At 28.2% G+C, this 24185-nt stretch overlaps 4 protein-coding genes across 6 annotated transcripts; 3 read left to right on the plus strand and 1 right to left on the minus strand.

Moving 5' to 3' along the window:
- The first annotated feature begins 407 nt into the window (after nucleotides 1-407).
- Nucleotides 408-3884, plus strand: LOC128963850 (protein transport protein Sec24B-like). The gene is made up of 7 exons (XM_054310374.1): nucleotides 408-1292; nucleotides 1373-1499; nucleotides 1572-1907; nucleotides 1978-2599; nucleotides 2663-3083; nucleotides 3156-3661; nucleotides 3751-3884. Exons 1-7 carry the CDS (start codon nucleotides 522-524, stop codon nucleotides 3863-3865), a joined length of 2898 nt encoding a protein of 965 aa, XP_054166349.1. The 5' UTR covers nucleotides 408-521; the 3' UTR covers nucleotides 3866-3884.
- A 255-nt stretch (nucleotides 3885-4139) lies between these two features.
- On the minus strand, nucleotides 4140-4933 carry LOC128963851 (small nuclear ribonucleoprotein Sm D3-like). The gene is made up of 2 exons (XM_054310375.1): nucleotides 4467-4933; nucleotides 4140-4388 (listed from the first exon to the last, which is right to left on the minus strand). Exons 1-2 carry the CDS (start codon nucleotides 4783-4785, stop codon nucleotides 4336-4338), a joined length of 372 nt encoding a protein of 123 aa, XP_054166350.1. The 5' UTR covers nucleotides 4786-4933; the 3' UTR covers nucleotides 4140-4335.
- A 2647-nt stretch (nucleotides 4934-7580) lies between these two features.
- On the plus strand, nucleotides 7581-20932 carry LOC128964245 (calcium-activated potassium channel slowpoke-like). 3 transcript variants are annotated; one of them, XM_054310811.1, is made up of 25 exons: nucleotides 7581-7621; nucleotides 7940-8213; nucleotides 8631-8884; nucleotides 9031-9092; nucleotides 9316-9336; nucleotides 9442-9538; nucleotides 9630-9741; nucleotides 9809-9960; nucleotides 10041-10133; nucleotides 12168-12242; nucleotides 14446-14537; nucleotides 16080-16216; nucleotides 16300-16499; nucleotides 16565-16637; nucleotides 16750-16865; nucleotides 16957-17231; nucleotides 17455-17531; nucleotides 18000-18071; nucleotides 18466-18585; nucleotides 18747-18803; nucleotides 18867-19098; nucleotides 19165-19443; nucleotides 19505-19879; nucleotides 19949-20483; nucleotides 20554-20932. In XM_054310811.1, the coding sequence occupies exons 2-25, from the start codon at nucleotides 8066-8068 to the stop codon at nucleotides 20713-20715; spliced, it is 3816 nt and encodes a 1271-aa protein (XP_054166786.1). In that variant the 5' UTR covers nucleotides 7581-7621; nucleotides 7940-8065; the 3' UTR covers nucleotides 20716-20932. The 3 variants fall into 3 exon arrangements, with proteins under 3 accessions (XP_054166786.1, XP_054166788.1, XP_054166787.1); XM_054310813.1 differs by having other exon boundaries at nucleotides 18774-18803; XM_054310812.1 differs by lacking the exon at nucleotides 14446-14537 and adding an exon at nucleotides 15484-15572.
- A 1460-nt stretch (nucleotides 20933-22392) lies between these two features.
- LOC128964108 (uncharacterized) lies at nucleotides 22393-23235 on the plus strand. Its single transcript, XM_054310666.1, has 2 exons — nucleotides 22393-22763; nucleotides 22826-23235. Exons 1-2 carry the CDS (start codon nucleotides 22505-22507, stop codon nucleotides 23233-23235), a joined length of 669 nt encoding a protein of 222 aa, XP_054166641.1. The 5' UTR covers nucleotides 22393-22504.
- The last annotated feature ends 950 nt before the right edge of the window (nucleotides 23236-24185 follow it).

Consider the following 24185-nt stretch of genomic DNA (forward strand, 5'->3'; position numbering starts at 1 on the left):
AGTATAAGTTGATAATTAAGTTAACTAGCACAAATATGATAATTAAGTACCAAGGGCATATACAATATACAATGTAAGCACAAATATAATAAGCTTACTATTAAAAATTAGTGTTAAAAAAAGTTTGTTAAAAAATAAAAGTTATAGTATTTGCAAATTACGATTAAAAGTGGTCATCACTATTAAAAATCATATGATTATATAATAAAATTAATAAAATATTTTCTTAATTAAATTTTTTGTTGAAATCAATAAATTTGTAAAAAAAGTGATTATAATTTATAAAGTTTGTCACAAAACAAATGCACTAATAATTTGGTTGCGATTATCAATGCATTAAATATGAGTCCAATAGGTGTCGCCAAATGAGTGCATATTTTCATTATTTTTAGTATAATATTATAATAAGTGTTGTCTTAATCTATATGTTGTGTCATCACATCAGTGACTGAATATAGTGATCACCGCTTATGTGTCGCCATTAGATTTACGACCAGATTATCGGTTCAAAACAGTCACCAATGGATCCAAATTTATATCCGTCGGCAGCGGCGACGGCACCCATTCATGCCGTCTATAACGGTGTGGCCTATCACGAGCCGCAACAGTCGGCTCCGAGGACAACTCAAACCGCTTTTAATCAGTCATCAAGTGTAGGTCACCCGCAGCTAAGGATGATCGCACCTCAGAGTGTGTACAATCAGACAAACACCAGTGCCGTAGGAACTGTTCATCCGTCTGTCTATAACCAGCCAAACGTGGCCGGCATAAACTCATCGCAGCCGACATACAATGGTGTCAATTATCAATCGCCGCCACCACTGCAGCCAAACGTGGCTCATCATCAGCAACCACAACAACCGATATATAACCAACAACCTTCTCGAGGACAGACTCTATACAATGGTGTCAACTATAACGACTCGACCTCTTATCAAACACAACCACAAGTTGCTCAACAACAACAACACCAACCCGTTTACAACGGTCTTAACTATCAACAACAACAGCCTTCGGTAGATCCTTTGACCACTAAGATGGCCGGAATGTCGGTAAATCAGACGTGGGGTCAAATGTGGTCACAGGAGAGCGTTAATTTGATGACTGAAAAAGATATCCGAACTAAATCTGTGTTAAGTAAACTTCAGAGAACAGCCACTAATGAGTCGGACATGAGTTGTAATAAAGAGATATTGCGCTCAACTCTGACCAAAGTTCCGGATTCGGCTTCACTTTTACAGAAGACTCGCTTACCATTCGGTATTCTTTTACATCCGTTCAAAGAAGACGAAGTGAGTGATGAATATTTACTACAGATTTAATTGATAACATTAAATGTTATGATAATAATATTGTATTTTTATTTATGTAGGACTTACCCGTTATTCAGGACAGTACTATAGTCAGGTGTCGATCATGTCGTACGTATATAAACCCTTACGTCCGTCTATTAGATCAACGCCGATGGCAATGCAATCTATGTCTTAGAATTAATGAAAGTATGACTGAATAATATTTGTAAAAAATATTATGTATTTACTAATTAAATACTTTGTGTTTTGTTTGTTCAGTTCCCGATGACTTTTTATATGATCACAACACAAGACAAATGCTTGACCCGACGTTGAGACCTGAATTAAATTACGATTCAATTGAATACATAGCGAGTGTTGAATATATGGTACGTCCTCCACAACCGGCTGCCTATCTTTTTGTATTTGATTGTTCCCGACACGCCACCCAAATCGGATACATACCATCGATGGCCAAAATTATCAAAGAGTCTTTAGATAATATTCCCGGCGATTCTCGAGCTTTGATCGGATTTATTGCTTTTGATTCAAAACTACATTTTTTTAATTTAGGAGATAAACAACCGATTCATTTAGTACTGCCTGATATACAGGGTTTGTCATATATATAATGATTAAATTGAAAATAAAATTTATGTATTAATTAATTTTGATTATTTTTCAGATGTGTTTCTTCCAAATTGTGACAATATTTTAGTTAATTTACACTCAAAAAGAGCTCAAATCGACGAATTTTTGACAGAAATTTTACCGAATTTTCCTTTGGATAATCCAAATGATGTGGTTTATGATTCGGGATCGGCATTGGGTGCGGCCTTAACTATTGCCTATAAAGTCTTATCGTCGTTAGGCGGACGGATAACCCTCATTCAAGCGGCACTTCCTAATACTGGTAATCCAAATGACGGGTCAGTGCTTACGAATCGAGAAGATCCCAATAAACGTGCGGCAAATGCCAACAATTTGAATGCTTTGACACCACTTTTGAATCCCGGAACTGATTTTTACAAGAAATTATCACTAGAATGCTCAGAACATCAAATAGCCGTCGACTTGTTCAACCTTTCCACTTCGTACTCAGATTTGGCAACTGTCGGCTCTATATCCAAGTTCAGCGGTGGATCTATTCATTATTACGGAGGAAGTCCTCCCTTATGTTTGTTATCTCGTTTTGAGGCCGATTTAAGACATTATTTAGAAAGAAATATTGGTTTTGAGGCAGTTATGCGTTTGCGTTGCACTCGTGGTATTTCCATTCATACATTTCACGGAAACTTTTTTGTTCGGTAAGTGTTTATACAATTATTTCTATCAATTTAATGTTAACAATTCTATACAACTTCTTTCAGTTCAACCGATTTGTTAGCCCTTCCCAACGTAAATCCTGATTCCGGTTATGCGATGCAGATAAGCATTGATGATGACCTCAAAGACTATTCTAATGTTTGCTTTCAAGCGGCCATCCTTTACACGTCGGCTACTGGTGAACGCCGTATACGAGTCCATACACTATCTCTGCCTGTTGTGACCACATTGAACGATGTTACACATTCGGCAGATCAAGAGGCCATTGTTGGTCTCATTTGCAAGATGGCCGTTGACCGAAGTTTTCAATCTTCAATGTCTGACGCCAGAGAAGCTCTAATTAATTCGGTGGTAGATATCCTCAATACTTACCGATCCGTGAATAGTAATACAGTTAGTGGAGGACTAGTGATGGCTGCGTCCACTAAACTAATGCCTCTTTATGTGTTAGCCCTCATAAAGCATGTAAGTCTTAAAATGATTTGAGTGTTGGGTTAACTAAACTTAATAATTATTTTTTGATATTTTTATATATAGATTGCATTTAGAGTAGGAATATCAACAAAAATTGATGAAAGAGTGTTTGCTATGGAGCGCATCAAAAGCCTTCCTCTAAAGCAATTAATGCTTTATATTTATCCAAATTTATATCCAATTCATAATAGTTTTACCACTGAATCGGATAGACCGACACCAGTTCAGCTCTCTTTTGCCAATATAGATCGTAATGGTGTCTATTTATTGGACACATACGACAATCTATTTGTTTATATATGCAAATCAGTTCATCCACAATGGTTGTCCGAAGTGCTTAATGTTACCCAATGGGCAATGATCCCGGATGACGGCGATCTCACAGCTAATCAAACGACACCAAATATTGCAACGCCTGTGAGCCGAATACAACAACCCATACAACCAACAGACAATCGGTCAATAATACGATTACCACAATTGGAAAATATGACATCCAAACGAATCCATCAGTTTATTAATAGTCTCATCCAAGAGCGTCCATTTCAGCCTAATTTTTATATATTAAGGTAATATATTAAAGATATTTTTCTTGATTAGATTTATATGAGTATATAATTATCGTTAATTATCTATCTTCTATTCAATGAATATATAGAGAGGACAGTCGACTTCGGTATGCATTTTTGCAGTACATGTATGACGACAGAAATGAGTCGGCATTCAGTTATTATGAGTTTTTACAACATCTTCAGCAGCAAATCAAGAACTAATTTAATATATATATATATATATATATAGTTTTTATATACAAAAAAAAGTGAAAACATTTTTTAAATAACTTATCACACGATTATATTTGTTTTTATTTTGTGAGAGAGAGAGAAAAATCGATTTGTTTTGAAATATTTGTTTTTTTTTGTTATTTTTAGGGAACAATAATATTAAAGAAAAAATAATAATTTGTGATAAACTTTAAATAAGCATTGAATCCATCGATTTTAATAATAATAATTTTGGATTGTTTGTCGTGTATTATATACGTTATGATATTAAGACTATTAAATTATAATAATAATGATTTGATATATGTATATATAAATCAATATTTATATCGATACAAAAAAAATATTAGAAAAACTAAATTAATGTCAAATTCATTGATCTATTCAATCATATGGTGTTATCAATGGTGTGGTTTGTCTTCTGGATGTATGAAAAGCAATGATTGAAAGCAATGGTCTCAACGACCTCTTCTGGTGATCATAGCTCTGGCCCGACCTCGACCTCTGGCCACTGTATTAGCAAACAAAATAAATTAATAGATAATGAGTACATCTATCGGTAATTTATAATTAATATTTATTGACAAACCCTGCGCTCGAAGTATAGCCGACTTTCCTCTGCCGGCCTGTTGTTGTGTCCCTTTGACGCCCACCTTCTTAAACATGGGTGCATTCTTCAACATATCCGGTAATATAAGAAAACGGATTTTCGATCCCCTAATGAACACATTCTCCAATTGTGAGACCCGACCGTCCCGTGTGGTGACCGTAATGTTGGCCATTTGACAGTTCATGTTATCCTCGGCCTCCAACAGTTTGCCGCGATAGACATCGCCTGTATTGGTCTCACATGTGATGATATGACCCTCAGCCTCGTGCAACACTTTGATGGGCACACCGATCGACATTGTGGTCAGTGGTCACTATATGACTAAAGCGGTCACAAAGTGGTAGTAATTATTGATAACAAACGTTTGTTTTCGCTTTTATTGTCCAAAACACGTGTCGCACATCAATAACGAGTATATGTTTCACTACACGTGTTAACTATAACTGTATATTAAATAACATTTATTTATTATATTATTATTTTAATGCTAGATATATGAGTTATTTTTTGCTTTATATTTAATAGTTTTATAATATTTATTATAAATAAAATTTATATTAATGTGTATATAATATAATAATTACATTTAATCTAAACTTTATAACTTTATAATGCAATTCAAACATAAATTATAGTATATTTATAGTAATACAGTAATAGATAACTATAGGTGTCGTTCGCAACACAATTACAGTGCAAGCGATCCATACATTGGATTCTTGAGAGCATTCAATCTTGTGATCAATGAGTTTGAGTAACAGATTTGATAAAAATAATGTAAATCTTTATTAATTTATATTAAATTATAAAACATTATAATTTAAAATTAAATATTATCTAAAATAAACAATTATAATTGGTTAATGTGGGTATATAAACACTAATAATAATCTAATAATTAGTTTATTGATAACCAGAATATTCTGTAAGAATGACATCATTTTTGGTTAGGAATCGCTATATGTATACATGTATTGAATGAGATATATATTTAGTCTCTTTTGGGTTTTTTATGGGTATTTGGAGCAAAACTTCAGTCATTATCTTCCATATAATTATTGATTTTTTCGTCGTTTACTCCGATGTTTGAGTCAACATCTCAAATGTCAACAATATTTTTCTTACTAATTATAACACACGCTTTGAAATGATATGTCTATAAATGAAATCATATTTTTTGGTGAACCAGAAAAATGGTAAGTAATTGATTATTTATATATAATTATAATAATCTACACATTAGTTATTGGCATATATCACACATAATAGGAAAATAGTAGTATTATTATTATTCACAATTGAATTACTTGTACGTATGTAGTGATGCTTTAGTTGGTAATCAATTGTTGGAAAAATAAGCTTTAATATTATAGAAAGCATTTCAGTGTAGATAATAAAAAAATACTCAAATTAATTAAATGATTTTTTTAGTAATTTATTATGATTTCTATTATTAGATATTCATTATACAATATTTATATTTTATAATATAAAACAACATATTTATTATCAATTGTTTATAAAAGATTTTTGTTTGTTAACAAAGCTGTTTTATAATACCTATAATAACAGCATAACAATTGATTCATTCGTTTTGAATAATAATGAATTAATTTTCTTAAGCAAACAAACACACAACTTATGCTAATTATATATACATTTATATATTGTATGAGATTTAATTGTATGGGAATTGCATGCATCGCTTTTTTACTATTGATATTATTATGTAAGATATATTGTTAAAACATCTTTTAAATAGTTGTTATCACAATATTTTTGTTTATTCAAAAAGATTGAAAAAAGTGTATAAAAATGTTTTACAAAACGTTTGTATGTCTTTTGAATTTTGTATGTCATTAATATGAGACAAAACAAATGGTATTTTATTTCTTTATTTATAATTTAGATTAGTTTTGCTGATATATAAGGATAGATTGCATTTTATAGAAAAAAATCGAAAGAAAAAACAACGTATTTTTGTTTTTTATATTTCAATCAATTGATTTTATTTTGCTTTCAATAAAAGAAATTTTAAGTCAAATACATTTTTGAATATACATTTGCTATAAGATTATTAATATTTTTATCTGATAATGTAGTTTTAGACCTCACAAAATTAAACAGGTATTCATAGCCTTATAATTGTATGCATTTATAAGTTTAGACTTAAAAATCCGCAAATAGATTGTCATTTAATTTATGTTTTTATGTTATGTTCCGTTAATATATATATATATATAAGAGAAAATTAAGTATCAAATGTAATAATATATATATTTTGAATTGTATATATTTAATGTTATCTTATATTGATTTTCTGGTATCAAACAAGTGCTGTCTATTGAGGCGAACCTATTTAAGAGGCATTTGCGCTGTCGGTTCCCAACAAACCGATTCAACTCCAGAATCTAAACTCAACCAAACTTCACATGAAAATGATTTTTCACCAGAAATTTTAACATAAGAACCGCAAACCAATTATTACCGATTTTTATAAGTAATTTTGTTTCACTAAAACATTTTCTCTTATTTTATATGCAATTTATATATTAAAATTACATGTCTCATTATTGAAATAATTTAGTTATTATATAAGTAATATGTTAAATAAAAACCAACATATTTAATAATAATGTAGTAATCATAACACGGGTATTATTACACTAAGTAATGACTAAACAAATTAAAGGGATGCTCTCTATTGTGAAACTCACGTCTATTGCCTTTTTACTTTCAGATCAATAAAACTTGTGAAACACAACACTACTACATCTAAAAGGAAAGGGATCGACCAAACAGACAAATTTTATATATTCTGTATATATATGTTTCAAGTATGCGTTCCCAAAGATGACGAGTTTATAGATATCGATAGAATTTTGCAACAATTCCTATAAGGATTCCTAACCATTGGATTATATTAAAAATAAATTATCGCTTAATAATACAATATCTATTATACAATTATATATCTATATAAAATGATTATATTATTTATTTATCTATTTTATTAACTCTACAAAGTTGTGAATATTTTGTGATAAAATTGGCTTTAAAATGATTGAATCACTGCTTATTAAATAACTTATTAACTGGAATTCAGCGCCAATATCGATAAGAGAAAATAAATGGTAATTATAATTATTTATCAATTTTTGTTATATCTTTTATATATCTACAGTATATATTTTTAAAATCATTTTGCAATATAAATATTAACATTCATATTATAATAAATATTAACATTTATATTATAATAAATATTAACATTTATATTATAATAAATACTAAAATTTATATAAATTCATTCACTGAATATTTTTGTTAGCTAACTGAAAATGTACTAGATAATGAAATTTTTATTTAAATAATTGTATTGTACTGTAGTATATTATTAATCTAAGATTACATTTAAAAAATTTATGAAATTAATTGATTTTTATACACAGATATTTAAACAAATAATATAATAATTCACTCAACCAAACAATTTAAATCATATAATATGATAATAAGGATTATATATAACTAATACATCCAAAAACGTATAAAGTATAAAGAAAACATTTGGAGAGATGTTTTATTTTGTGAACACCGCTGGAAGCTATGGACATCCAAATCCGACACCACCGATGGGCACCTACTCTCCCGAGGAGGCCAAGTGTCTGGAAGACCGCAAGTGGTGGGCTTTCCTATTGTCCAGTATATTCACATTACTAGCAGGTATTTAAATAACAATTAGTCTTAAATAATGATCATTAGAGGTGTTTTTAAGTGAGGATATGGTAAACAAAAAGTCAAAAAATAAGACAACCAAAGACTATAATATTTATGATTGATTATGAATTATGAAATCGATATAAAAAACTAAATTTTGTGTAACATCAGTGAAAAATTATGTTAAATTTTGTCGTATATCTTATGTCATAATTTTTTTCACAGTATTTATATACCAACTCCCACTTCTTAAAGCACTGTTATTATTGATGGTTATGTGTGAAACTATAATTGAATTAGATATTAGACATATATATATTTATATTTATATAAACTCGACTAAAATAAATATTAATATATAAATATCCTAAATATAGACTCACGTGTATTATTATTTTTTTCCATATGAACGGCTATTTATAGGAATCTTTATTGTTCTGATCTACCGATTGATTGAATTTCTATGTGCGGGGGCTTCGGGTCATTCAAATCAGTCAAATTCAGCCAACAGTAAGGCTAATAAACAGCAAATGGCTGGCGTTAACCTTCAAGTTAAAGATGTTAAGCCAACGATGCCGTCGGATCTGCCGCTCAATAAGGACTTGGGTTGGATGACTGAAGCCAAAGACTGGGCCGGAGAACTCATTTCCGGACAATCAACTACTGGAAGGATTCTTGTGAGTCAAACAATTGTTTTACATCCTTATCCTCTTTATTTGACTTTAAAGCTATTTACTGTTTGTAATCAATTACTATTGTTATAATATATTGTAAAATCGATAAAACAATTGACAATTTTTTTAATGAAAAAATACGTTTTTAGGTGGTTTTGGTATTTCTTCTATCAATTGCATCACTAGTGATATATTTCATCGATGCCTCCAGGTTTGCCATTTTACAATTTAATACTCTTTATTATATTATATAATAAAAATAAATGACAATTGACTGATGAATCCTTTTATTAACAATAGTAATATTATAGTAATTTAGTGGACAATTAGCATTAGAGATAACCATATTTAAGAAAAATCATAAAAAACTAATTGAGTGTTTGTTTGCATTTGATATAACCAACTAACCAACCATAACCCAACTCAATCGATAGTACTGGTCCTCCAGGACACGGGTATGTATTGATCAAATATTTAATGATCAAAATTACTAAATATAATACTAATTAATTGTGTTAAATAAATAAATAATTAATTGAATGATATTAACTAAAATATAGTGATAGTGTTGAGAAGTGCCAGAAGTGGAACGATAACGCCACACAACAAGTAGATTTGGCTCTTAATATATTTTTTATGGTCTATTTTTTTATCCGGGTCAGTTTAGAGCATTTATAACAACAATCTATCAAATTATTATTTTTATTACTTATTATTTAATTATTTATTCAATTATTTTGTTAACCAGTTTATCGCCGCCTCCGATAAGCTATGGTTTATGTTAGAGTTGTACTCATTTGTCGATTACTTTACAATTCCTCCGTCTTTTGTGTCCATTTACTTAGACAGGACTTGGATTGGTATGCATTTTATTGGCAACAATTGACTACTAAATTGATTAATTAATTAATTAAATGTTTTCAATAGGTTTACGCTTTTTGCGTGCACTACGGCTAATGTCATTCCCCGATATTTTGCAATATTTAAATGTTTTAAAAACCTCTTCGTCCATACGTTTGGCACAATTGGTGTCAATTGTTGTGTCCGTTTGGTTGACGGCCGCCGGACTCATACATTTAGTATGTTATTATTATTACAATATTTAATTAAAATTGATTTTATTTATTAAACATTAATTAATTATTTATTTATTGAAAAGTTGGAGAATTCTGGCGATCCGTTGGAGTTTGCAAATGGAAATCCCATTTCTTACTGGGAATGCGTTTACTTTCTTATTGTTACGATGTCTACCGTAAGTATTAACTATTTATTGTTAAAAATATAAAACTATTATTTTGTAATTAACTATTAATTAATAATATATGACAACAATTTAGTTAAGTCAAAAACAAATGCTTTATCAAATTATTATTAAACTAAATACTTAGACCTACTATCCATATATACAGTATATTATAGTACAGTATATAATATAAGCATTATATAACAAGTAATGACCGTTTTAGTACATCAATTTTTACGTTATTATTATGATGCAACTAATAAAGATAAAAATGTGATTCTTTTTAAATAAAAAAGGTCGATTATTTATATTTACATTTTACAATTATTTGAATTTAGTTTTTCTATATTTTACCAATTATTATCATTTTAGTAAAAGACATTCAAATTTGACTAAACAAATTTTTTAATTATAGTGATTATTTAAATGTTATAATAATAAATTCCAATGTGATAATATTTCATTAAATAATATTAGCCTAGATGATTGTTCAGAAAAGTTTTCAAAATTTTAATATTAATATTTAAAATTTTATAATAAAATAATTGTCAGAACTAAAGCTAAATTGTTTAGCATTATATTGTTACATATAATTGTTAAAAATCTAAAGTTATCATGTTATCCGTCTAACAATATACTTGACTTTAAATGCCACACTGTTAGAGCTAGCTTGTTTCTTCTTAATGACAAATATATAAAAATAAATATAATGACTTTTTGTAATTTGCTGAATCATGTACTATATCTTATAAAATTATGTCTAACTTTTTCTTTAAGTGAGATATATTTAATTTTCTTTCATGAATAGTATGTATATAAGTATCTACTAATGATAAGTAGAATTATAAAAAACAAATTTATATTTAAGTAGATAATTTTATCTTAAAACTAAAAAATTTTCGTTATGTGTGATAATTTCAACATATTTTATTATTTGATTGAAAATATCTATCAATTTTATAATTATTATATCAAATGACATATATACTAATATATAATAAATAGTTTATATTTAATATTTAAATTTTAATAAAAAAACAATTGAATTAATCTATGATGCTTATTTTATTTAAAAGTATGTGATTTAAAGAATTTAAAAAACAATAAAAGAGTCTGAATATAAAGTTATTGTTAGTTGTAAATATAGTCCTGTTAGTGTACTTTAAGATTAATTTTAAATTGTATTTTTAAATATTTGTTTAAACAAATTACAATTAAAACTATAACATGATGTAAAAAATGTCATTTTTACTTTTTTGCAAAAAATACATATGAAAAATTTTTTAAAATGACATTGTTTATTTACCTAAATATTAGGCGATAATCAATGAAACAGATGTAAATTTTATGATTTTTTATCATTTGTAGTTTTCGAATAAATTAACTTTAAAATTTGTTTTAATTTAGGACAGTTTCAATTGTAGAATACTTATAGTTTATCGATAATTACATTAATTTATTGTCAATAAAAATATTTTAAGTTATTGAAAATTTTTTAGTTTAGTTTATGTAATAATAAATGTTTATTGCATAAAAATTGACATTTAAATTTTGTATAGATTAATATATATATATATATTAGATTTCCGATTTCTCACTAATTGTTTTGCAATCTCATATATATTGTACTATAAATAATATTTAGTACAATATGTTATTATTATATTAGTATATTTTACTTTAAATATTTTATTATAATTGTAGTAGTTATTGTAATAATTGGATTTAAATATTACAATATATACATCAATTATTATTACTATTATTATTAATGTTAATACAGTACTTAGAGTATACACTAAATAACAAGCATTACGGTATAGTATTATATTTGTAATTATTGATCCCATATATTCAATGACATTAATTTCCATATTAATTACATCTAATTTATCTAACAATGTAAAAGTCATTTGCCATAAATTAAAGGTCTAAAACTCATTTATAATTAAAGCATACTATAGTTAATAGGTTTTTTATAACAGTGTATTGATATTAACACATTTCATATCTATACATAAATATATATATATATATATATAGGTCGGTTATGGTGACATCCACTGTACGACAACACTGGGCCGTACCTTTATTGTGCTCTTTATTTTAGTTGGTTTGGTAAGTACTGATCTACCATTTTTCATGTTGTCCTCCTTTAATGCCATTGAATTTATATTGGGAGGCCCCCAATCAAAAAAAAGAAAAAGATCCCCCTTTATAATTTCGGCTAATTTGAATGAATCGATACACAATGATTATTGTATAGAAAAACAACTTTTCATTACTCCGTTCCCAAAAATCAATTAATCAATCAAATCATCAATTATTTTATGCCAAACCATTTGAGTCTCTCTGATCTATCTATCAATAGCTTTAATCTCGTGCAGCTTTCTATCTGTCACGTGCTTTGTCTCTGATACGTGTTGTTAAAAATGTGTCTCGTTTTTTATTAAACGTAATGTCAAAATTAATGTCAAAATATTATTATTTTTTAAGTTTATATGAAAGCCATGCTATAAATATGTAAACTAATCACTTTACTAATTAGTGATCTCAGTAATCATTTAACTATTAATCAAATTATTTTTTCTCTAATCTATAAGTAGTCGTTCCCATTATTAATAAAAAGAATATTAACTATATATAATAATAATAATATTTAAAAGATTATATTAAATATTATTTTAAAATTGAGTTTTTAATCATAATAAATATCTATAAATTATAGCATATGTTAAAATTTGTTTATTATATACGCCCAATCAATTATACTGATTCAAATGACATTAACATTATTTATTATATTAAAATAATAATAATATAAACTTAAGGATTAATTCTTTGATTATTTATAAACCAAAATTAATTTGAATTTGAATAATTGATTAGTTAAATATAATATCAGTTTGTTAATTTGCAATATGGCTCTGCTCTAAAATATTTATATAAAAAATTAAAATATAGTATTTAAAATTAATATTTAATAATGTTATGATAAAAAAAATATATACATAATAAAAAGTATCCTTGAACTCATTTAAATGTTTAAAAATTTACCTAATTAATATTATGCTAATTTGCATAGTTAGGTAAAAATATTTAATCCATAGGCTTAACATTAATTTTATAAACTTAAAAAGCTTTTATTAAAATCATAGAAAAATTTTCACAAATATAAAATATTTAATTACTAAGCGAAATATTTTTTTTAATAATCATAATTATCTGTAAAATACTCACATATAATGCATAATATAAATAATAATATCATAAACAGAATTACATAATACTTATAGATAAATAATGTATTACTAGTTTACTAAAAAATTAATGCAAAATTGCTTAAATTGCAATATATGAATAAATCATTGTATGCTTTAAATACATTATGTTATCTAAAAATATTCAATTATTACTAACAAGAATATTATATTTACTATATTTATATATATATATATATATATATATATATATAGGTATGAAATATCTTTTATTTAATTAAAATAGTAATTGAAAATGAAAATTCTTTTAATAAATATATTTTTTATAAATAAAATTTAGTGAAATTATATAATTTTTTAATTTAATATTATTTTAGGTATTTAAATAAAATACTTTAAATAGACGCATAGTTGCTCAATATATAGATATAATAATGTAAATGCGAAAATAAAGTTAAATTTCAAGAAATTATTGAGACTTAAGTGCAATAAGCAGTGCAAAAGCTGCACCAGATTTGAATCACTATTAAAATAAAATTAGTAATTAGTTTATTAATATTTAGTGTCCCTAAAAAAAGTTTGATTTTAAGTTTTGTTCCACTTTTTAGAAATTTTATTTTATATTGCATTTGAAAGTTGTGGCCATTTTGTTAGTAATAATCGATTGCTTTAGTTTGAAATACTGTATTACCTACCCGTCCTCTAACCTAATAGTCAATTGGTTGTAATGTAATTGCCAGTAATGGGGGTCCAGTTATATACTAATTGCATATTTTCTTCTCTCTTCTCTCTATTTTTTCTCAACAATTATGCCATAAATATCTATTTTGATGCTTAAAAACAAAATCAATTAATTGAATCTTTCGTGAAATCTCTGGTTAATAATGATAACGCGCTTACGTTGTGTGTCGTCGATGCAAAAAAAACTCTTGTGCCGATCCATCCATCCATTCATCCAACAAACCTCTTACCTGTCTGACTGTCTCATACTGTCGACAAACCAACTCCTGTTCCTCTATACCTGTGTCATACCTATGTCATACCTGTGCCAACACAAACCAACCAATCAATTATGCTTTCCATCTGCTGTCCCCTCGCAGGCTGTGTTTGCCTCATTGGTGCCCGAAATTACCGAATTGGTGGGACATCCCTCCAAATATGCTGGCAATTACCAGAAAAATCCCGCTAAAAAGTATGTCTAAAATATCATTCAATTGTCAATAGTAAACAATTGCCATGAATTAAATATAGCAGTAATATTTCTATTTATTTATTGCTTATATTTTTAATTACATTTAAATTGTTATACAATTTTTTATTGCTTTCATATGTTTGCTTTAAATATATTATTTTTGATGTTTTTTCAATCATTTGTGTGACTGTTCTTTGCTGTTAACAAATAATAATTGAAGTCATAGTCATAGGAATTCAATGATTATTACACACATATATATACTGTGTATATAAGCTTATTAACTAACAAAATGCTTTTATTAGCTGCTTATTAATAATATTGTTGAATAATTTTATTTTATTCATTATTTCAAATACTATATTTATAATATTAAATTTTTGTCACTAAAATTATAATCATATATAGCCAATATTTGTTGTATATTTAATAAAAATAAATATAACTTATTTGAGTGAATTATTAATAAATAATAATAATAATAATATGATAGCAATTTAATAAACATGATTGTATTCTTGATGGCTATGTCTTCATTAATATAATGGTAAGAGAGACTCAAAACCAAAAAAATTTAATAAAAACACGAATCGTGTGCTTACATATAATGCGATAAATCTTCAGAAATAAATTACATTAGAAGTCATATTTAATATTAATGTAATATAAGTTGAAATATCTATTGCATAATATATGTTAAAATATTATACATTAGTTAAATATATGTTAAATGATATGTCAGATAAACCACTGGAACGGTGTAAACTCCAAGTCTTTAATTAAAATAAACCAAATAAAAAAAATAAAGAAATAAAGAAAGGATATCCTATTGTTTTCGTGCCATTCAATGACTACCACCAACCCATCCAACCAATCCTTTAACTGTGAAAACCTGTGTTTTATATAATCAATAATATTAACCAATGTTGGCCTTTGACCTCAATAGGCTGTATTTGCCTCCTGTATACCAGAAATAATTGACTTAATTGGCTCGAGACCTAAATATGGAGGAACTTTCAAATCAGAGCGAAGAAGGTTTGCATATCAATACATATAATTTACAGGAAAAAACAACCGTCCCTTAAAACAGTAAAAGTTTGAAAATATATGTTTATATATATATTTAAAATTATATTTTTTAGTTATTTTTAAATTTATATGTGAAGCAAATCCTTAACCAATTGATTGTCTGTGTGTTTGATGTCTTTCACTAAAAACTCCTGTATTTAAATAATAGATTTTTTTCAAAATGTCAATCAAATGCACAATATATTTATATAAGATATAATAGATTTGACAAAGATTTTATATCTTTAATATAAATCAATTTTGAGTCTCTCTCTCTAAAAAACACAAATAAATATTTTTTTCTCTTTTGTTAATATCAACGGAACAGTTACTCAATTTATTGTATAACACATATGCTATGATAAACACAATTTCCTTATTGTCATTCATGTTATTAAAACTAAATACCTGTCCCACCATTAAATGATAATAACTAATAATATGCTCAAAAATGCATATATTATACTATATCAGACATATAGTAGTTTGCGGACACATCACATATGAGAGTGTCAGTCATTTCCTTAAGGACTTCCTCCATGAAGATAGAGAGGATGTCGACGTTGAGGTTGTGTTTCTCCATAGAAAACCACCGGATCTTGAACTTGAAGGTCAGGGACAGAACTAATAGCACACATAATTAAATTATTAAAGCATTCAAATCTTTAATTAAATTATCAATATTTACCAATAGGTCTGATTAAGCGTCACTTTACGACTGTCGAGTTCTTTCAGGGATCCGTTATGAATCCAATTGACTTAAATCGGGTTAAAGTACACGACGCCGACGCATGTCTGGTGTTGGCCAATAAGTACTGTCAGGATCCCGATGCCGAAGACGCGGCCAATATTATGCGCGTCATATCAATAAAAAATTATAGCGACGATATCAGAGTATAATACTTTTGAATTATATTCATAACGAAAATAAATATTTTGATAATTTGTGAAACCTATAGGTGATAATCCAGTTAATGCAATACCATAACAAGGCTTACTTATTGAACATCCCTTCGTGGAACTGGAAAAGAGGTTTGTTTTTTATAATAGCGATTCACACGAAAACCTATTCAAAGTTTTAATAATATATCTTTATATATATTAATTATCGATGAATTAATTTTATATTTATTTACCACAATAGGAGATGATGTCATATGTGTTAGTGAATTAAAACTGGGTTTCATAGCTCAATCATGTTTGGCTCCGGGATTCAGTACGATGATGGCCAATCTGTTTGCCATGCGCTCATTTAAAACAGTTAATCACATTTTAATTTATTAATGCATATAAATTTCCAATAGATGGTCATATATTAATCATAATATTTAACATTATTTTCTAAAAAAAGTCTCCAGACATGCCTTCGTGGCAAAACGACTACTTGTGCGGCACAGGGATGGAAATGTATACAGAAAACCTGAGTCCAGCGTTCATGAACATGACCTTTGCACAGGCGGCCGAACTTTGTTTTGTTAAATTAAAGCTCCTATTGATGGCCATCGAAGTGACCAACGAGAATGGCGACGGCGGGGCCAACATTGTCATCAACTCTAAGGGTAACCACAGAATTCAAAATTCAACCCAAGGTTTCTTTATCGCTCAAAGTGCCGATGAAGTCAAAAGGTTTGTCACTGTTTTTCTTCAAAAACTATTAGTTTATTCGCAAAATTTATTTTTTGTTAAAAAGTTTTTTTTTTGACAATAATATACGAAATTATTAAATACTATTTCAATTATTGCTTAGTTTGAATTGTTTGTGAAAAAATGCATGAAATACTGTATTATATATTAATATTATATGTTTGATATATTAATATATCAACAAAAATATAAATAATAATTACAGAGCTCTTTGGTATTGCAAGAGTTGTCACGACGACGTCAAGGATGAGAAATTGATCCGCAAATGCAAATGCAAGAACCGTTAGTATAGTATATTTGTACAGTTAATCTGTTTTATTCATTATTATCATTACTATTATTATTAACATTTAATTTGGTTATTTAAATCTAATTTATTGACATAAATTTACAGAATTGTTATTTTTTATTGGAAGTGAATTTATTACTTAAAATGATATTTTATCGAAATTAAAATAATTATTTTTAAGTTATAAAACTAGCACTAAATATAATACTAAAAATTAATACGATATAAACATTTAATAACTTTACTAATCTTTTCAACTAAAGTCAATCTTCTGGATCTAATGCACTGCACTTTCTTTATATATTTTTCTTTAATATGCTCTGCACTGAAATTGCACAACAAAACCGATTTGAAACAAAACTTTATTAATCTATAATAACTCCAATTTTAATGCCATCAAACAAAATCTATTAAACTAACTAATCATTATTGTAATGCCATTAAAATTAATGACAATATAGTTGGCGCTATATTTAAGAAAGGAGTGAGAGTTGTACAGGCAGTTCAAAATAATACCGTCACTCGACAATCAAGTATGACAATCACTATATCTTGTATTTTATTATATCTATATATTAGATGTTGTCGAAGTAGAGCATGCAATCAGTTCCAAGTATTAGTGGTGTAACCATTTGTCATCATTGTGTCAATGCATGTCCAGTACTGTCTTGTCATAGATTTATGCTGTAATAAGTTAGTAATTTAGTGTTTCGTTATATACCTGTATATATATATATATATATACTGTACTGTATGTCCAAATATTTGCATTAATTATTGTAATAAAATTGCATTTAAGTTGTATTGTGTTTGTATGTAAAACTTAATGCATATAATCTGTTTGTTAATGCCATGCAATCCTCTTTCTCTTTCTCGACTTCATCACTAAAATATTGTTATCTTTAACTCACACTAATCTACTAATAGCTGACAGTGGCTATGGTTTGAGTCAGACCTGTGGTATGGCTGATGGAAATATGTCGACGTTATCACTACACCCGACTAACACACCCCCAGAAATACCCAAAATTTCCAGAAAACTTAGAGGTATTGAGCCGTCATTTCTTTCTATTGTTTCTCTATAAGTCTTAACTCTATTTCATTGAATTTGGATATTATTCTGTTTCCTTTGTATTGCACTTTCTTCTTAAATGTCATATTATGTGTGAAATTGTTTTATTTGTAAATCAAATAAAATTTATATTTAGATTTTATTTCCAAATTTAACTCTTTAGGTGATAACTCTGGCGACCCCAGCGAAAGTAGTAAGATATTAGTCAAACATTTATCTGTCAAATAAATTACTTAAAAATTTTTGTCATTTAAAGTTCATTTAATCCCTCCGTCTTCGACCTCATCTTTGGGTGGCAGAAGAGGTGCCCGAAATGGCAAACATGTTGTGACAACTCCACCACAAAACAGTCAATTATCTCATTCGTCGCGCAATAAGTCGGGACATCACGGCTCACATTCACAGCATCAGCCATCACAAGCTGGTCAGCAACCGCCGCCACCCAACTATAGTCAGGTACACTTGGCTTATGAAGTCAAGAAACTGATGTAAGTAGTGATCAAATGATGTGTCAAACAATTTTGGTTAAATTCAATCAACTATTTGATTCATAGGCCGGCAGCTCAACGAAATTCCGACAGTGCGGGCGGCGGCGGTGGCGGTAATACGAGCGCCGGATTTATCGACTCTAAAGATTTTGACTTTGAAAAGACCGAAATGAAGTACGATTCTACCGGTATGTTTCATTGGTGTCCCGCCCGACCTATCGAGGAATGTATACTCGACAGAAATCAGGCAGCGATGACTGTCCTTAATGGACACGTTGTTGTCTGTCTGTTCGCTGATCCCGATTCACCATTGATTGGCTTAAGAAACCTTGTGATGCCCTTAAGGTTTGCTAATAAATAGATTTATTAAATATTTGTATAAAAAACATATTTTTAAACTAATCAGAGCTTCAAACTTTCATTACCACGAATTAAAACATGTGGTAATTGTCGGAAATGTCGATTATTTGCGACGAGAGTGGAAAATGTTGCAGAATTTGCCCAAAATTAGTGTACTCAACGGTTCACCCCTATCTCGGGCTGACCTCAGGGCTGTTAATATTAATTTATGTGATATGTGTGTTATACTATCGGCGAAGATTCCTTCATCAGATGATCCAACGTTAGCCGATAAAGAGGCCATTTTGGCCAGTCTTAACATCAAAGCCATGACATTTGACGATACGATTGGAGTCATCACTAATAATACCGCCAACGGTACAGCTCTGGGAAGTAATATTCCGGGAACGTCTCCGCCACCACTTGTTGTCCAAAGGAGAGGGTATGTCTATTAATAGATTATCTGAAACTTATATTTAACAAAAATTTTAATAAATTATTTTTTGCTCAGTTCTGTTTATGGCGCAAATGTCCCCCTAATCACCGAACTGGTCAATGATACGAATGTCCAATTTCTTGATCAAGACGATGATGACGATCCCGACACTGAATTGTATTTGACACAACCGTTTGCTTGTGGGACAGCGTTTGCGGTGTCGGTGCTCGACTCGTTGATGTCAACCACGTATTTCAATGCAAATGCATTAACTTTGATCCGTTCTCTAATCACTGGTGGAGCCACTCCAGAACTGGAGCTAATTCTGGCAGAAGGAGCTGGACTTAGGGGTGGATATTCAACACCTGAGACATTAAAAAATCGGGACAGATGTCGGGTCGGACAGATAAGCTTATATGACGGCCCGTTGGCTCAATATGGAGAGAATTGCAAATACGGGGACTTATTTTTAGCCGCACTTCGCACGTATGGTATGCTATGTATTGGTATTTATCGAATCCGTGATCCCAGTGGTGTGGGTGAGGCCTCATCTAAACGTTATGTCATCACAAACCCGCCCAACGAGTTGCTAGTGATTCCAAGTGATATGGTATGTCTTAATTGATGATTTTATTCTGTTTTTGTTTACCACAATATATATCAATTTAATCCACACATAGATCTTTGTGTTACTTCAATTTGATCCGGGATTGGAGTACTATAAAGCAGAGAGAGCGGCACATAATCCAACACAACGTAACCAATTGAACGATCATATGATGACAAACAATACGGTACCGCAATCGGTGCCGCCGACACAGGCCGGTCAACCGCCCTCCTGACAGATACTTTGTAGCGCACTTACGGACGGACCCTACTCTTTCATCTAACTGACCATTAGATCCGAAAGACTAGAGTCTGTACCGTTTGAGCGCTACTTCAACACAATTGTCATCGTTTGTCACATTCTCTTCTCAAGATATATACATTCTCTCACACAACGAATCTCTTGAAAAAACAAGACATTATTTAACGAATATTTCATCAAATGATATAATACTCCTAACAGTATATATATATATATATTGAGTCAATTGTTTGACCAACCATTTCACAAATGGTATCAACACTTGTTATCATTAATACAATAACTTAATTAATTATAAAATATTATTTTAATAAATGAAAAACAATCAAATATATTCACTGTTACCGATATCATTGTGTGATAGTTGGACACAACTGATTCAGTATATACTATCATTAATTTGTTGTTAATGTAAAGATTCATTAAATAATTATCATTATAATTATTATTATCATTCATGTTATCATTTGTTATCACCAATTGGATCAATTCTTCTAGAAGCAGCTATTTTTTACATACATTTATCATATAAGTGTCATTCATATAGACAATACATCCAAATAAAGATCACTTCATAATCGTTTAGATCATAAGATCAATAAAAACAATTGTTATCATCCATCAAATCAATTGACTAATTGATGAACACATGTGTCTAATCTCTATCTCAAGTGTTGTCCTTTTGCTACAAATTTGTTGGTCTCACACTTGTTTTGTGTCTTTATTATTAAGTTATAATTAAATTATACAGTATTTTGTTGATTGACTTTATTTTCGTAATACTAAAACTATTAATTACCAGTAATGAAGATTAGGATTTCCTTACAATAAACCAGTTATAAACTTATATGTATATAATTTATATATATATTTATATATATTGTTTCTATGAATTTATTTCTATATTTATTATTCAATAAATCCTAAAAATTATATGTATAAAACTTAAAGACAAATTATATTTAATAATTACTGACCACTTGTTTCAGTTGTCAATCATATTATAAATAATTATTGTATAAATTATTGATTATTATAATAAAGCAACGAAACTGTTAATTATATATATAAAGAATAATTTATAAAGTATATAATATAATATAAATTTATACACTACTATAGTATTCAAAAATATAGTCCTAATAATATAGTTTTATTCAATATAATTGTATTATATTATATACATTATTGTATATTGTATGTATATTTGTAAATTTGACCCTCAATTTTGATCAAAATTTTAGGTAAGTTATTATTATTATTAGACATATGTATGTTATAATTACTATATGTTAACTATTTTGCTCAAATATCATTAAATATTGAATATAATCAAATTATATTTATTATAATGTTACGCAGTATATATAATACTATTTATAAAATAAAATAAAATTGCTTTAAAATTTAATAAATAATAAATATTTAGATATGTATTGACATAATTAGTACATTTATATATAAAATACTGTATTATTTATTAATAGATATACCGGTAATGTCCACTACAAACATCACTGACAGTTATGGGTAGGTATAGTACTGTACTGTATTTGTATCAAATATTTAGGAAATATTGCAGTAAATTGTATTAAAAATATATATAATTTATGCATTGCTTGACTTATGACTGGACTGTAATACAAATGCAAAAACACTACAAATACTAAACTTTACATTAAATTAACAGTTAGTTTAAATCCTGAGACAAGTTTTTCAAACAATTTGATTACTCATTTGATTGACATCATTGACCCTCAAGTATGGATAGTAAAGACAGAACACTCAAGAATCAGGAATATTACGATCGCTTGCAATCACTTTTGATGACCAATGCTATCATTAGACCAAACAAACGACAATCAGTTAACTGTTTGACACAACAACAGATGCCAACAACAGATGGCCAACAAAATGATCGTCAGTTAAGTCGATGTGATGTCTGGAGACTCGAAAGACTTGAAAGTTTGTCTTCAATATCGGCCAATGATTGCTTGAAGTTGATGGACAACGAAGATAAAGGTACGACAAAGTGTTAAATATAATATGATATTAAATATTTAAATTTCGATGTATTCCTATAGATATTGACCAAACTATGGATACATTCAAACAAATTGACTTTATTTTGCATACAATTAACTCTTTTAAAGTAAACGATATTTCACAACAAGATTTCCGTCAGTTTAGTCATATCGATATCGATGACAATCAAAACAAGAATAACCAACAATTAATACAAAACTTGAAGAAAGAGATCGACGAAAAGGAAAAGATATTGGCTTTGTTTGAAGTGACACTTCTTGAGGATCCATCTATGGATGACTTAGTGTCACAAACGGTGACTTTGAAAAGTCAAATACAAGGTGTCGAGCGTCAGATCAAACAGATTCACGAAGAACTTGTCGGTAATGAGTTGACTGAATCGGCCGTTAATACACAGATCCAAACAATTGAACGACAATTGTTTCCACTAATGACAGCAAACAAATAATTTATAATTTGGCGTTAATTATAATATAATTATAATTATAAATTAATGCATTAAAAATTTATACCAATTCATTAATAATTAGATTTATAAACACAATACTACTGTTAATGTTATATAAAAAATATAAGTAATTCAAAATTAGTTATCAGTTCTAGTCTTTTGTTAATTTTATTTATAATAGATATTATTGAATGAAATTAATTAATCTGAAATCTAATATTAATTGAGTAAACAATTTTCACATAAAAATGTATTATTATTTTTTATTACAGATACTATTATTTTTCAATTTTATTATTACCGTAAATATGATTGAAATCTCAAATGCAATAATACCTTGAATACTATCGACAAATGTTTAGTTCAAACTGTTTAAAAAACCAGATATCCAATAGTAATCATTTTTTTTAGTGAAAAACTAAATGTTTGCTACAAAACATTTTGGTATAAATTTAATATACAGTTTTTATTTATATTAAATAATATTTTATTGAAAATTTGTAACCATTTGAAAATAAAAAGTTTTTTTATATGAAAACCTGACGTCAATTGATTAATTGAATTGCAATGCTATCAAGTGTTGTAATAAGAGGAAAGTTAGTTTTGATTTTCATCTCCCGGTCCCTTAAAACGCAGTGCCTTTACCTGTAGGGTCGTTATGTGTATTCAATTAACTATATATATTATATTACAAATGTCTTATATTTTTTCATCTCTTTTTTAATATGCATTTTGTTAACCAGTGTTTGCCAAATGAGGCCAAAATCAGTGCTCTTATTACTTGTTAATTAAGTTTCAATTTTTTTATTTAATATGTGATTATTAAATATTTTGTGTCAATTATCGCCAAAAGTTTTTAATAAGTTTATTGTGTATATTGAATGAAGTTTCGAAACTTTTTTTTGTAAACTTTAATTATATCATTTTAATATAACATTTATTTATATATT

The sequence above is a fragment of the Oppia nitens genome, unplaced genomic scaffold (assembly GCF_028296485.1).
Source record: "Oppia nitens isolate AA-2021 unplaced genomic scaffold, nextdenovo-longstitch-racon4-pilon3 scaffold8_pilon_pilon_pilon, whole genome shotgun sequence".
Classification (NCBI taxonomy): Eukaryota; Metazoa; Arthropoda; class Arachnida; order Sarcoptiformes; family Oppiidae; genus Oppia; species Oppia nitens.

Coding starts and splice junctions, on each gene's coding strand:
- LOC128963851 (XM_054310375.1), bottom strand. CDS start 4,785: ATGTCGATCGGTGTGCCCATCAAAGTGTTGCACGAGGCTGAGGGTCAT. Junction 4,389..4,466: donor GGCTATACTTCGAGCGCAGG/GTTTGTCAATAA, acceptor TTGCTAATACAG/TGGCCAGAGGTCGAGGTCGG.
- LOC128964245 (XM_054310811.1), top strand. CDS start 8,066: ATGTTTTATTTTGTGAACACCGCTGGAAGCTATGGACATCCAAATCCG. Junction 8,214..8,630: donor TATATTCACATTACTAGCAG/GTATTTAAATAA, acceptor GGCTATTTATAG/GAATCTTTATTGTTCTGATC. Junction 20,484..20,553: donor TAGTGATTCCAAGTGATATG/GTATGTCTTAAT, acceptor ATCCACACATAG/ATCTTTGTGTTACTTCAATT.
- LOC128963850 (XM_054310374.1), top strand. CDS start 522: ATGGATCCAAATTTATATCCGTCGGCAGCGGCGACGGCACCCATTCAT. Junction 1,293..1,372: donor ATCCGTTCAAAGAAGACGAA/GTGAGTGATGAA, acceptor TTATTTATGTAG/GACTTACCCGTTATTCAGGA. Junction 1,500..1,571: donor ATGTCTTAGAATTAATGAAA/GTATGACTGAAT, acceptor TTGTTTGTTCAG/TTCCCGATGACTTTTTATAT.
- LOC128964108 (XM_054310666.1), top strand. CDS start 22,505: ATGGATAGTAAAGACAGAACACTCAAGAATCAGGAATATTACGATCGC. Junction 22,764..22,825: donor GATGGACAACGAAGATAAAG/GTACGACAAAGT, acceptor GTATTCCTATAG/ATATTGACCAAACTATGGAT.